The sequence below is a fragment of the Lynx canadensis genome, chromosome B4, assembly GCF_007474595.2.
Source record: "Lynx canadensis isolate LIC74 chromosome B4, mLynCan4.pri.v2, whole genome shotgun sequence".
NCBI lineage: Eukaryota > Metazoa > Chordata > Mammalia > Carnivora > Felidae > Lynx > Lynx canadensis.
The window spans coordinates 13,792,314-13,807,826 of record NC_044309.1 but is presented as its reverse complement, the minus strand read 5'-3'; the positions used below and the strand labels follow the sequence as shown (position 1 = coordinate 13,807,826).

The 15,513-nt window shown below is 35.3% G+C and overlaps 1 protein-coding gene across 1 annotated transcript in view; it reads right to left on the bottom strand.

Annotated features, from left to right (window-relative positions):
- Positions 1-219: 219 nt before the first annotated feature.
- The window catches only part of HSPA14 (heat shock protein family A (Hsp70) member 14), a 43,945-nt gene continuing 28,651 nt past the window's right edge, over positions 220-15,513 (bottom strand). Inside the window, exons 11-14 of the mRNA XM_030321306.2 lie at positions 6,297-6,509; positions 5,722-5,895; positions 2,757-2,827; positions 220-1,889 (exon numbers count right to left, since the gene is read on the bottom strand). Coding sequence (XP_030177166.1) covers positions 1,811-1,889; positions 2,757-2,827; positions 5,722-5,895; positions 6,297-6,509 — 537 coding nt within the window. The 3' untranslated portion in view covers positions 220-1,810. The remainder of the gene's footprint in view (positions 1,890-2,756; positions 2,828-5,721; positions 5,896-6,296; positions 6,510-15,513) is intronic.

Below are 15,513 nucleotides of genomic sequence, written 5' to 3'. Positions count from 1 at the left end.
ATTGTCCTATAGAATACAAAGATGACTTATTGTTTTCTTCCATGTAATTCACTTATTCAATAGACCTTTACTTAACACCTCTATGTTCAGGTAGTGACCTAGGGGCTGGGACATAATAGTGACTAAGATGGTCTTTGCTCTCACAATACTTACTAATCTAGTAAAGAAAGCAAATAAGTAAATTATTCCATGGATATGGAAGAAAAGAAAACTCTTGAATAAATCTTTATGATATTTTATTCTACAGGTTTCATTAATCTACTTCAGGCGTTGACAAACATTTTCCGTAAAGAGCCAGACAGTAAGTATTTTAGAGTTTGTGGGCCACACAGTCTCTGTTGCAACTATTCAATCTGCCATGATAGTGTGAAGACAGCCACCAACAATACATATACCATTAAGCCTGGCTATATTTTAATAAAATTTTATTTACAAAAATAGGAATGGCATAGAATTGACACACTGGCCACAGTTTGCCAGTGCCTGATCTAGTTGAAAGAGCTAACAGTAACTACAAAATAAAATCCTAAAGCACTTTCCAAAGCATAACTGAAAGCATAGACTTAGCAGTTCAACTAGTTCAGATGCTATTTTCCTATTTTCTGAAAATAATTTATATTTATTTATTTGATTTCAAAGTTTTTATAACTTTGGAAAAGATCCTAAAAAATAACTAAGTACTCATCCTTAATCAAAAGTGTATGCCTTTGAGCCTGCTTCTTTGTGGACTCAGAATCGTATCTGAATTCTTTTTCTGTCAATAATTTGATACAGAATAAATGAAAAACCTTGAGTTTGGTTTCTGTATCTTTAGAAATAGAATATTACCGCCATGTAAGTCCATAGAAATAAACTATAATGAAAAAGCACCTCCACAGTTTGAAAAAGATAAAAACAGCACAATTTTTAAATTTGACCACTGAGTAAAGATATTTCCTCTTCTCAAATCTTCTGGGAACCAAGGAAAGAAATGAATGGAAAATTCTCTCTTGATAATAGAGTCTGATGTGCACTGCTCACCTTCTAGTTCTTTTTTCAATATTCACAGGTTAGTTGTCTTGTTTTACTTAGTGAATGAATAACCTTCTCATTAGTAACCCAGTGAGTATCTCAATGCACTAGTGAATGTTCTCTATTGAACAGAATGTGGCTAGCCGTCTCTTCAAAAACAACCTTTTAATTTCAAAAGAAAAACATATTTGTTAGAAAAATCAAATTAAACAAAACTGTAAAAAGTAAAAGTGCCACCCTATAATATTTCTGTCCACAGAAAGGCCACTGTTAGAGGAGTTTGATGGGTAGCCTTCTAGACTTTGTATTCTATGCTTGTCACACACATATCTATACACAATTGTTGAGTTTATGAATTTACTTGTTTAAGCAAAAATGGTATCTTACTTTGCACATGGTTCTCCAACTTTTTTCATCTACTATCAAAGACTTTTAAATTGTTCTTAATTCATGATCTAGTAAGAATAAAAGACTTCTTCAAACTTGAAGTTATAGAAACAAAAGTTTTTAAAAAACACAATGTTAAATTTCCAGTAAAATTTCCTGCAATCCACTCAATTTAATTCTAAATAGCTTCATGATAGAAAAAGTTCCTTGTATTTCTCACTACTAAAGGTCCTTATATTTCCCATCGTAAGTGGAAAACAAAAAAAGGTTGCAACACTTACCAATATATTGTATTTTAATAGAAACATATATAGTTCATTCAAAAAAGTATTTTAATATAAACATCGCTTATAGACAAAACCAAATAATAACGATATTCTAGTTCTAAAAAATTCCTGGTTTCTCTAAAACACTAAGATGCCACTTCAATAGTGATTGCTTCGCATTTTCCAGTCTCTTGATCTGTGCATGTCACATGTAAAGATCCATCCCTAAAACAAACAAACAAACAAACAAACAAAAAATAACATTTCATAAGCTCATTTCATAAAAGCAGAAAGCTCTTAAGAAATTATTTGAGGACTTTGAGTAAACAAGAGATAATTTTAATTTTAGAAAGAAGAGTATTGAGATCAAGAAGAAACAATTTCAGAGTCTAAACTTAGTGTCATATGCTATAATTACGTAGTTGTTCTTAAAAATTTCTTCCTACACCACTGAGACAGAAGTTGTATTCTTTGAAAACCACAATGATAACTATCTTAAGTTTAAGACTTTATGCAAACTGAGAAGACGCATCATGCCATTTTCAAGCACAGGCCAAGGCAAACCTACCCTAATGAATTTGACATGCTTGCTAAATAAGTATGCTCATGGAATGAACTGTCTGTTCCTAATGTTAATTTGGAAACAATTTACTTGCAAGACATATTGTTATGGATGGTCAGTTGTTAGTGAAACGGTAATAGCTGGATTTAATAAGTAATTTATTTCCTAGAGATTTTCTGTAGCAATACTGAAATAAACTTATCCTTTCATAGGACAAATAATATGAATCATGTAAACCTTAGAAAATTATATTTAAAATTGATAAAAATTATATCTCAAACTTGCATGGACCAGTTTTTAGGTCCACCACACCAAAACAGAATTCATAAAAAATTCAGAATGCAAATGATTTGAGATACACTTCTTTTTGTAAAATACAGTCATTGTGCAGGGCAAAAAATATAATTCACTGATAAAATCTTTGTAAGCTTCTAATACATGATGTTCCTGGTGGAGAATCAATAAATGAACAAAAAAGGTCAAGCCCCAAAGTAAATTTTCTTAATATCAGAAGTAGTTTAATTTTGTACCTTTTCATAGTAAGAACAGCCAATATATCACGTAATCCATTTTCTTTTTTATCTAGATCCTGGAGTACAACCTGTTTATGTAAAAATAATACAAAGATGATTTAGTACTTTGATATATTAATAAATTGATGCATCAATTATTCCAACAGACCAAATTTTACTCATTACTGGAACAAACCTTTTCAAATAGGGCAGTTCTCAATTTTTCTACCATTTACCAGAATCTGAAAAAAGGATTAAGCTTTCCTAACTGGAAATGTCTCCTCTAGAAGGACAACATATATATCTGTTCCTCTTAAATGTCATGTCCTAGACTAAAATGATTGTTTCTATGAAATATTCTTTGTCTCAGAAAATAAAGACTGCTTTTCCTTTTTGATAATTAAGCCATTTCCAGTAACATGTAAGTTATATTTTGGTATATACTTTTTTAAATATAAGTTTATTTAATTATTTTGAGAGAGAGCAGGGGAGGGGCAGAGAGAGGGGGAGAAAAAGAATCCCAAGCAGGTTCTGCACTGTCAGCACAGAGCCCGACACAAGGCTCGTACCCACGAACCGCATGATCATGACCTGAGCCAAAATTGAGAGTCAAACGCTTAACCAACTGAGCCACCCAGGTGCCGATATTTTGGTGTACACTTACTACATGTACTTTTAAAAATTCAAATATTTTAAATACACTTGGAAAACCAATTTAAAGAAACACACAGCAAATTCTTTTGTACAACTAAGATTACACTTGTACATTTGTACAAACGAGATATTAATGAATTTACTATAAAATGCTTTGGTTTCCTAAAAAAAAGGTATACCAATAAACCAAGTTTGGAAGTGACTTTTCAGATATGCCAGTATCAAGTTTTATGACCTTAGGCAAGCACCATGTACCTTGATTTACTCATTTGTAAAATGAGGAGGTTAGAACAGATGGGATCTCTAAAAGAACATCTTCCAAATTCAGTATTAGGTGACTAACTCTGCTCCTGGCATCTGTAAGTTAGGATACGGTGACAACAGCTGCAGCCTTGGACGAGTGTATGAAGGGAAATAAATACACAGGAGAAAGAAGCTGAGGGAATACTAAGACAGCCAAATGAGTTTAGAAATACAGTACACAGGGGCACCTGGGTGGCTCAGTCGGCTGAGCGTCTGACTTCGGCTCAGGTCATGATCTCGCGGCTCATGAGTTCAAGCCCCACGTCGGGCTCTGTGCTGACAGCTCAGAGCCTGGAGCCTGTTTCCGATTCTGTGTCTCCCTCTCTCTCTGCCCCCCCGCCCCCACATGTACTCTGTCTCTCTCTGCCTCTCAAAAATAATAAAAAAACTAATAAAAAATTTTTTAAAAATACAGTACACAGGAAAGTGCTTGTAGAGTAATTCACATCAGAAACATCTGGATGAGCTTTTGAAAGCTTGACTAGTCGAAGGAGCCCCACTCCACTAGATTCTAAGATGTCTGAGGTGCAGCCCAGATATGTTATGTATGTGTGTGTGTGTTTTCATCATTCTTTCGTTGAAATCAGAGAATAGATATAATGCTGAAGACACTACACGTTCTCTTCAGTTACCCACATTTGTTTTTCACTATAGAAGTATTTCATGCTCAGGTCCTGTGCTGCTTGTTAAAGACTCAGTACAAAGTGGTAACAAGTAAAAAAAGAAAAAAGAAACCCTCTTGGTACCTTCAAATCTACCCACTGTTAGATTTCCTAAATATAGTTGAAATACTTATAGATATTTTCTCTATCTATGCTTGGATATTTATACACACACCTTCACAAACACCACCTCCCTCACACACACTCATGCTCTCAAACTTTTTATTTAAACACAAATGACATCATACTGTAAATAAAGCTTTGCCATCTTTGTATGTGTGTTTTAATGTAATTATATTTTGGGGGCATGTTTCTAAGCAGATAATGTGGCTCCATTTCATTCCTATTAAAGGATGCAGAGGACTCTATAGTATGAAATATGAATGTGGTATTTTGAAAAAGCAAAGGTGTCTGTATCAGAGGCAGAAGGGTAATAATGGCAAGAGCAAGCGCCCAGGAATAAAACCAACTGAGGATAAATTTTAGCTCAACCAGGAAAAGAACAAGGTATTTATTGCCATGAGCTTGTTTTTCAGTCATCTATAAAATGACCATAATAATGTCTATCTCACAGCACTTTGAGATTAGGTTTGTAAATTGCCTAATCAGCACGTGGCACGTAGTAAACAAAAAAAGTCATTTTCCCTACTGCTTACATTTTACCAAGGAGGGCCAAGAGTACAAAGATAAACAGAAAAAAATACATATTGTATTTTATTTTCTTGTGACTTTTTGAAATTAAAATTGCTTATTTCTTCTCTAGGTAGTGGGGCTCCTGGGTGGCTCGGTAGGTTAGGCACCCAACTCTTGGTTTCAGCTCAGGTCACGATGTCACAGTTCCCAGTTCGTGAGTTTGAGCCCTATGTGGGGCTCTGCACCGACAATGCAGAGCCTGCTTGGGATTCTCTCTCTCTCTCTTTCTCTCTCTCCCTCCCTCCCTCCCCACTCACGCTCCTTCTCTCTCAAAATAAATAAATAAAATTTTTAAAAAAGTAAGTAGGGGCTCCTGGGTGGCTCAGTCGTTTGAGCATTAGACTCTTTGGCTCAGGTCATGATCTCCCAATTTCGTGGGTTCAAGCCCCACGTTGGGCTCCACGCTGGTAGTGCAGAGTGTGCTTGAGATCCTATCTCTGCCCTTCCCCTACTGGTGCTGTCTCTGTCTCTCTCTCAAAATAAATAAACTTAAAAAAAACCTAAAATATTAAAAAAATTAAAAATAAAAATTTTAAAAAGAATTCATTCATAAAAATGTGTTAGATACCCTATATACATTTTATGTTAATAGATATTAAGTTGAGTTAATGCAGAAGGAAAAGTTAAGCAGCTTCACATGACTAATTCATTGTCTAATTTTATGTATTCACCTGTGCGAACTTGTCTTCCTCTTTTGCAGAGTTCTTCCCCTCAGACTCATAGAGTTCAAGGCATACTGAAGATATACTTCCGGGGGCTTGTAATGTGTGTTGTCTTCGAGCCGGCAAAGGAGTCCCTGATGGGAACAGTACTGTGAAGCTTTTGGCTCCTGATTCATCGACTCCCTAATAAGCAGAAAAGTAATATACGTATCCTTTGATATTTACCATTACAATTATAAAGCCATTCCTATTATAAATGTAATACTTATTCCTGACTGACAACATAGGCAAAGAACACAGAAATGATCCTGAATCCCAACCTACTTCACTTAACAATAAATTGAAACATGTATCCCTCTATCTGTATGTGAAGCTTCTGATTAAAATTACAATTAAGAAATTAACATGCTAGGTAAATGCTAACTTAAAGAACATAAGAAACTCATTAAACGTAAAATTATAAATCTAAATTTAAAATTTTTACCAGTATACAAGGTTTTACTGTAAAAATAAGGTATATATAAATAACTATGGCAATAAATTTATACTACTTTTATGGAAAAGTAAAGAAAAGCTAAACATACCTTAACTAAAATATCTTTGGCTGAACACTCTATCTTAAGAGACTCTTCGACTAAAAGGTTTTCTTTGCCAGTAAGAATCCCTGCTTCTATAGCTGCACCTATAGGGATGACTTCATCAGGAGGGACAGAATTCAGAAGCTCAACATTTGGGAAAAGATCTTTAATCAGCTGCTGTAGCCTTGGGATGCGAGAAGACCCTCCACAAAGAACAACCTAGAAAATTAAAAATAATTTTTAGGTTTTTACTTTTAGAACAATGGTTGTTTCTCAGAATTAAGTGTTATAGGTTCAGCCATCTTTACCACATATAATGGTAAATACAAGCCCTATTTTATCATACATTATATTGTGCTTAAAATATATATAAATATATATTTAATACATTGTTGGTATTTAACAAATTCTTTACTCATAAACCACAAAATTTAAAAAGGAGCAATCTCACCACACATTAGAAGTACAGTACAGCCACATACACATGGCTCGTGATTAATTTTGGGCATATGAGGCTTAACCATTAAATCTCATTTAAACAGGAAATATATTAATACTTTGTATTATTCCAATACTTCTAAAAGAAATGTTTGTGGGGTGCCTGGGTGGTTCAGTCAGTTAAGCGTCCGACTTTGGCCCAGGTCACGATCTCACAGTCTGTGAGTTTGAGCCCCACGTCGGGCTCTGTGCTGACAGCTTAGAGCCTGGAGCCTACTTTGGATTCTGTGTGTCTCTCTCTCTCTCTGCCCCTCCCCTGCTCATGCTCTGTCTCTCCCTGTCTCAAAAATAAATAAAAACATTAAAAAATTAAAAAAAAAATGTTTGCATAAATCTTACAGCATTTTTGTGACAATCTGTCTTCACCATGGAAGAATACTAAATTTTCTTGAGGAAAAAGATATTTTATACAAATATATTTTAAGCTCTTGGTGCCATCTGATTAAATACGTTGTCTCTAAAGAACTTTATATAAAATTGCTCCTTTATGAGCTTGTCCACACATCCAGCACCCCAACTTTTATGGCTGCCATGTGAGGGGATGGGGCTCCAAATCACCCAGCTCTGCCAGTCAGAGGGGCTGGCATTCATGAGTCCCACAGGACTATCCAAAACAAAGAAGCAGTTTTTAAATCAGTGAAGCAGCACCCTGTGCCCAGTGGCTAGATACCTGGGCTCAGCACAGACAGAGCCAGGCAAAAATACCCATTTTCCAATTTCTCCCTGGAAGAGGTTTAACTGCATACTTCCCAGGTGCCACCTGAGAGTTTGGCTTCCAATCAGCCGGTATGGAGGTCCCGACTACGATCCTCCTCTTTGGGACACTTACAGTGGTTGGCACAATGTCAACCACTGAGAGCCGCTAAGAACAGGGATGGCAGCTTAGGCATAAAGGTTTGAGAGGCAACCAGGAACTTAGGCTGGGCTGATGGACAAAGTTCATTTCCTATGTAAGTCCAGTGTACCTAGGTTGGAAGAGATGACGGTTTTATGTAATGCACAGAAACCAACATAGAGAGTCAATATATGTATTCCAAACAAAGTAACAAAAGAATTCTATTCAGAAACCTATCTTAATAAAACAAAAGTAAGTGATTTTCCCAACAGAGTTAAAAATAAGAGTAATAAAGATGATCACTAAGGTCAGGAGAGTGATGCATAAATAAAATGAGAATTTTAACAAAAAGACAGAAAATGTTAACAAAATACCAAACAGAAATCACAGAGCTGAAGAATACAATAACTGAACTGAAAAATTCCATACAGGGGTTCAACAGCAGACTATACCAAATGAAAGAAAGGATCTGTGAACTCAGACAGGATAGAGGAATTCATCTAAACAGAGGAGCAAAAAGAAAAAAAAAATGAAAAAGAATTAAGATAGCTTAAGGGACTTACAGGATCAATAGTTAGCACACTAACACACATATTATAGGGGCCCCAGAAGAAAAAAACAAAGAAAAAGGAGCAGAAAGCTTATTAAAAAGGGTGAAAACTTACCTAACCTGGGGAAAGAAAGATGCAGATCCAATAGGCACAAAAATTACCAAATAAGATGAATAAAGAGATCCACAATGAGACACATTATAATGAAAGTGTCAAAAGTTAAAGACAAAGAGAGACTCTTAAAAGCCCCAAGAGAAAAGCAACTTGTTACAAGGGAACTCCTGTAAGATGATAAGCAGATATTTCAACAGAAATCTTGGAGACCAGGAGGGATATATTCAAAGTGCTGAAAGAGAAAAACCTGTCAGCCAAGAATAATCTACCCAGCAAAGCTGTCCTTCAAAGAATGTTGATTAATAACATGAATGCATATGAAACTATAAAACCACTGGTAATGGTAAATATATACAGTTGACCTTGAACAATTAGAGAGTCAGGGACACCGATCCCATGCATAGTTGAAAATCCATGTACAACATCCGACTAACCCAAAACTTAACTATTAATTGCCTACTGTTGGCCAGAAGCCTTACCATTAACACAGTCGGTAAACACATGTTTTGTATATGTATTACATACTATATTCTTACAATAAAGTAAGCCTGAGAAAAGAAAATGTTATTAAGAAAATCATGAAGAGGGGCGCCTGGGTGGCTCAGTCGGTTGAGCGTCCGACTTCGGCTCAGGTCATGATCTCGCGGTGTGTGAGTTCAAGCCCTGCATTGGGCTCTGGGCTGACAGCTCAGAGCCTGGAGCCTGCTTTGGATTCTGAGTCTCCCTCTCTCTCTGCCCCTCCCCTGCTCATGCTCTGTCTCTCTCTGTCTCAAAAATAAATAGAAACATTAAAAAAAATTAAAAAAAAAAATCATGAAGAAGAGAAAATACACTTACAGTACTGCACTGTGTGTATTGAAAAAAAATCCACCTATGAGTGGATCTGTGCAATTCAAACCTGTGTTGTTCAAGGAAGGGCCAACTGTGGTTAAATTCAGAATACTCTAATATTGTAATGGTAAAGGATAAGTCAGTTGTAACTCTAGTATGAAGGTTAAAAAACAAAGACAAAAATAACGGTAACTACAATAATTTGATAATGGACAAGTAATATAAAAAGATGTAAACGGTGATGTCGAAAACATAAAATGTGAAGGAGTGCAAGAATGTAGAGGTTTCACATGTGTTGAAGTTATTATCAGCTTCAAATAGGCTATTATAACTACAAGATGTTTTATGTAAGTCTCATGGTAACCACAAAGCAAAACTTATAATAGATACAACAAAAGATAAAGATATCAAAGCATACCAATAAAACCAAAGTCATCAAATCACAAAGAAAGAACAAAAGGAAGAAAGGAACAAATGAGCTACAAAATAGAAAACAATTAACAAATGGCAATAGTAAGTTTATAGTTATCAAAAATTAAATTATTTTCTGTACACTAACAACAAATTATTGGAAAGAGAAATTAAGAAGACAATCCCATTCACAAAAGCAATAAAAAGAATAAAGTATTTAGGAATAAATTTAACCAAGGAAGTGAATGATCTGTATACTGAAAACTATAAGGATATTGATGAAAGAAATTGAAGAAGACACAAATAAGTTGAAAGATATTCCATGTTCATGGATTGGAAGAAGTAATATTATTAAAATATTTGTATTTGTCCATTTGTATTTGTATTATTTGTCCATACTACACAAAGTGATCTACAGATTCGATGCAATCTCTATCAAAATTTCAATAGCATTTTTCACAGAAATAGAAAAAACAATCCTAGAATTCACATGGAACCACAAAAGACCCGAAACAGCCAAAGCAATCTTGAGAAAGAACAAAGCTGGAGCATCACACTTCCTCATTTCAAAATATATTACAAAGCCACAGTAATCAGAACAGAATGGTATTGGCATAGAAGCAGACACACAGATCAAAAGAAAAGAACAGTGAGCCCAGTAAAAAACCTACGCATATATGGTCAATTAATTTTCAACAAAGGAACCAAGAATATACAACAGAGAAAGGACAGTCTCCTTAATAAATGGAATGTGGAAAAGTGGACATCTACATGCAAGAAAATAAAACTGGACCACTATGTTACACCACACACAAAAATTAACTCAAATTGAAGACTGGAATTATGACCTGAAACTATAAAACTCTCAGAAGAAAATATAGGGAGGAAGGTCCTTGAAACTGGTCTTTGCGATGAGATTTTTGGATTTGACAGCTAAAGCCAAGGCAATAAAACAAAAAATAAACAGGTAGGACTATACCAAACTGAAAAGCTCCTGAATAACAAAAGAAACCATCAACAAAATGAAAAGGTAACCCATAAAAAGGGAAGAAATATTTCCAAACCACTTATCTGGAAAAGGGTTAATATGCAAAATATACCAGGAAGTCATAAAGTCAACAGCAAAAAAGCAACTTGATCAAAAAAAATAAATGGGCAAAGGACCTGAAGAGACATTTTTCTGAAGAAGATATACAGGTAGCTAAGAGACACATGAAAAGATGCTCAACATCACGAATCATCAGGCAAATGAAAATCAAAACCACAATGAGGTATCACCTCACACTTGTTATGGTGACTCTCATCAAAAACACAAAAGATAGGGGCGCCTGGGTGGCTCAGTCGGTTAAGTGTCCGACTTTGGCTCAGGTCATGATCTTGCGGTCCGTGAGTTCGAGCCCTGTGTCGGGCTCTGGGCTGATGGCTCAGAGCCTGGAGCCTGCTTCCGATTCTGTGTTTCCCTCTCTCTCTGCCCCTCCCCCGTTCATTCTGTGTCTCTCTCTGTCTCAAAAATAAATAAACGTTAAAAAAAAAAAAACTTAAAAAAAAAACCACAAAAGATAACAAGTACTGACAAAAATATAGACAAAAGGGAACCCCTGTACACTGCTGGGAATGTAAACTGATAGAACCACTATGGAAAACAGTTTGCAAATTCCTCAAGAAATAAAAAAATAGAATTACCATATGATGCAGCTATCTTACTTATGAGTATATGTTCAAAGGAAATGAAATCACTACCTCAAAGAGATATTTGTACTCTCACGTTGATTACAGCATTATTCACAATAGCCAAGGTATAGAAATATCCTAAGTGTCCGTTGATGGATGAATGGGTAAAGATGTGGTATATATATAAACACAATGCAATATCATTCAGCTAAAAAAAAAAAAAAAAAAAAAAAAAAAAAAAAAGAAATCCTGTCATTTGCAACAACATGAGTGAACATGGAAGGCAGTATGTGAGGTGAAATAAGCCAGACAGAGAAAGACAAATACTTCATGGTGTCAACTCGTATGTGGAATCTGAAAAAAAAAAAGTCAAACTCATAAAGAAGGCAGAAAAGTGGTTGGAACTGGAGCATGGGGGAAATAGGGAGAGGTTAGTAGAAGGGTACAAAATTTCAGTTGTAAGTGAATAAGGTTTGAGGATCTAATGTATAACATGGTGACTATAGTTGATAATAATCATACTACACAACTGAGATTTGCTAAGAAAGCAAACTTAAGTGTTTTCACCCCTGACTCGAAAAGGTAAAAATATGGTGTGAGATATGTGTTAATTAACTCCACAGTGGGAATCCTTTCACAGTGTATACATCTAACAAATCTCACACTGTTTGCTAGGAATATCTTACGATTGTTTTTGTCAATCACACCTCAGTAGAGCTGAATAAAATTACTCCTTTATAAATAACTTTAATTTCCTTATTAGTTCATACATTTAACACTTACAACTCCAGAAGCATTCAGAATATTGAATAAATAGGTAGCCCCAAGAAGGGAAATCATCAATAACCACTTCTGACTTCGAAGTCTTTTTAGACAAAAGGATCCACTGATGAAAACCAGGTCTCTTTAACACTAGGGGTGAATTGATGAATAATACCATATTGATCTCCAGGTGAGGGCATGAGGAACATCAGCTGAATGATACCAAGAAAAAAAGAAAAGCAGGGTTGCCTTGGCAAAGTTCCCTAAGACTTCCCTAAAAGTTTGGGAGATAAGTAAACATAAAAGTCTTCTCTAAAATGTTATGATCCCAGATAAACACTATGAGAATAAAAATGTAAAATATGCCCTTTCAAATTTCTCATAGTCAATTTCAAAAAGCCTTATTAATAAGCAATTAAGTGATGCTATGCAAAAAAAAAAATCAAACTAGAAAATCTTGGCTTTTGGAATTTTCATTTAAAAAAGTAAAAAATATTACCCTATGACCCAGCAATTGCACTACTAGGTATTTATCCAAAGGATACAGGAAGGCTGTTTCGAAGGGGCACATGTACTCCAATGTTTATAGCACCACTATCAACAATAGCCAGAGTATGGAAAGAGCCCAAATGTCCACTGACCAGTGAATGAATAAAGAAGATGTGGTATATATATACAATGGAGTATTACTCTGTGATCAAAAAGAATGGAATCTTGCCATTTGCAACAACATGGAGGGAACTAGAGTGTATTATGCTAAGGAAAATTAGTCAAAGAAAGACAAATATATGACTTCACTCATATGTGGAATTTAAGATACAAAACAGATGAACATAAGGGAAGGGAAACAAAAACAATATAAAAACAGGGAGGGAGACAAACCCATAAGAGATTCTTAAATACAGAGAAAAAAATGAGGGTGCCTGGAGGGGTTTTGGGTGGGGGGGGTTGGGCTAAATGGGAAAGGGGCATTAAGGAGGGTGTTATATATAAGTGATAGATCACTAAATTCTATTCCTGAAATCATTATTATACTATATGTTAACTAACTTGGATGTAAATTAATTTAAAAAATAATAAAAACAAAAAAGTAACAAATACTAACAATGTGTTACTATTAATGCTGATGGTAACCAGCAAGTTTTAATTTAAATAAATTCTTTAAATACCTAGTCTGTAGATTTCTTTTGTGACTTAAATTTTAGTACAAAATACATACATTCGGAACATAAATAACTTCTCTTACCAAAAGCTTTTCAAATATAACTTTCACAGTAATTTCATAAAACTGCTGTTAAGGAAAATCAAACTACCTTAACTACTTGGGTATTAAAAACATGAATTTAAACAACAAAGAAGAAAATAAAAAATATTACAGATTATTCTGAAAATATGAAAACAACAAAATCTGTCAAAGCCCGTGGAATAAAAACAAAGCTATTAAGTAGTAAAACTGTAGTTAACTTTTTTATTAGGGAAAAGAATAAATGAAAAAAATAAATTAGCATTCAATATAGGAATTTAGGAAAATAATACAAGTGTCCTAAAAGGACTGGAAGAAATAGGAAAAAATCAGAAATAAACCAATTAGAGAAGAGAAAAACATGACCTGAAAAAATCTAAAGAAGTTTTTCTGGGGATAGTAGTAACAGAAGTTTGAGCAAAAAACAAACAAACAAACACACACAACAAATTATCTGTCAAATCTAGTAAAGGAAAAACAGAAACACTCAAAAAGCAAAAAATAAAAAATAGAGAAACTGGCTGGTTTTAATTTCAAAAACTTCTGTATACTCTTAAATTTCAGTATCAAGGGGCGCCTGGGTGGTTCAGTTGGTTAAGCGTCCCACTCTTGGTTTTGACTCAGGTCATGATCTCATGATTTGTGAATTCAAGCCCGACATCAGGCTCTGCACTGACAACTCAGAGCCTGCTTGGGATTCTGACTGTCTGTCTCTCTCTCTTTCTGCTTCTCCCCTGCTCAATGTCTCTGTCAAAAATAAATAAACATTAAAAAAATAAATTTTAGTATCAAAAGATACATAAAAATAAAAAATCATAAGATTATACAAAGTCAAGGACACCTGGGTGGCTCAGTTGGTTGGGCGATCAACTTTGGCTCAGGTCATGATCTCGCAGTTCGTGGGTTCGAGCCCCGTGTCGGGCTCTGTGCTGACAGCTCAGAGCCTGGAGCCTGCTTCCAATTCTGTGTCTCCCCTCTCTCTGCCCCTCCCCTGCTCATGCTCTGTGTCTCTCTGTCTCTCAATAATAAGCGTTAAAAAAAATTAAAAAAAAAAAGATTATACAAAGTCATATGTTAAAAACTTAAGAAATAAATCATCATGAAATAGGTCTATAAAACATGTAAATTAAAAATTAAAGCATCTGGGTGGCTCAATCAGTTACGCGCCCAGGTTAGGCTCAGGTCATGATCTCACAGTTTGTGAGCTCAAGCCCCACATAGGGCTCAGTGCTAACAGGCTTGGAACCTGGAGCCTGCTTCAGATTCCCTGTCTCCCTCTCTCTGCCCCTCCCCCGCTCGTGATCTGTGTGTCTCTCTCTCAAAAATAAACAAAAATCAAACCCATTTTTCAATCTAGTAGAAAGATGAAAGAAAGACCATGAGGATTACAGGTTTCAAGAAAAATGGTGGGGAACGCATTTCCTTTTGAAGAATGGTATGGTACAGTCAACCTGCTATTCTATGTGGCCATCAGGCAGCTTAACTGTGGTATATATAGAACTTAAAAGATATTCATATAATTTATGTGTAGAAAGAATGGACTTTTTTCATACCATCTGTGAGAGAAATCTCAGCACTGGTGCATCAGGTATGATACATCAAAGGTCTTTCTAACTGACATATTCTACATAAACACTACCAATACTTCTGTTCCCTATAAAAGATTCAATTTGCTGGCTCCTAGAGAAATGAATACTTTGGACTACTCACTTTGCAAGGGACGTGACACACTTTCTTGTGTTGAACTTAATTTACAGATATGAAAATGACAACGTAAAATCATATTCCCCACATTATGTGGTTAAAGATTGATTCAATGATTCATTCATTTATTCAGTAGGCTTCATGCCCAGCACAGAGCCCAAGGTGGGGCTTGAACTCATGACCCTGAGATCAAGATCTGAGCTGAGATCAAGAGTCGGATACTTGGGGCGCCTGGATGGCTCAGTTGGTTAAGCGTCCAACTCTTGGTTTTGGCTCAGATCATGATTTCATGGTTCCTGAGTTTGAGCCCCACGCTGGGCTCTGCATTTACAGTGCAGGGCCTGCTTGGGATTCTCTTTCTCTCTCTCTCTCTTTAAAAAAAGAGTCAGATGCTTAACTGACTAAGCCATCCAGATGCCTCAAAGATTGATTTTAGAATTCTACATATATCTTTGGAGTAGTTATGCTAATTATATATTTAAAAAACACTGTACAAAGGTTCTGTCCTTGTTTAGAGAAACCTATTTTGTGAGTAGATATTTTTCATGATGAAAATGAAAAAAATTGAAATATTACTTCTAGTTAAAGGATCTAACGTTGAGT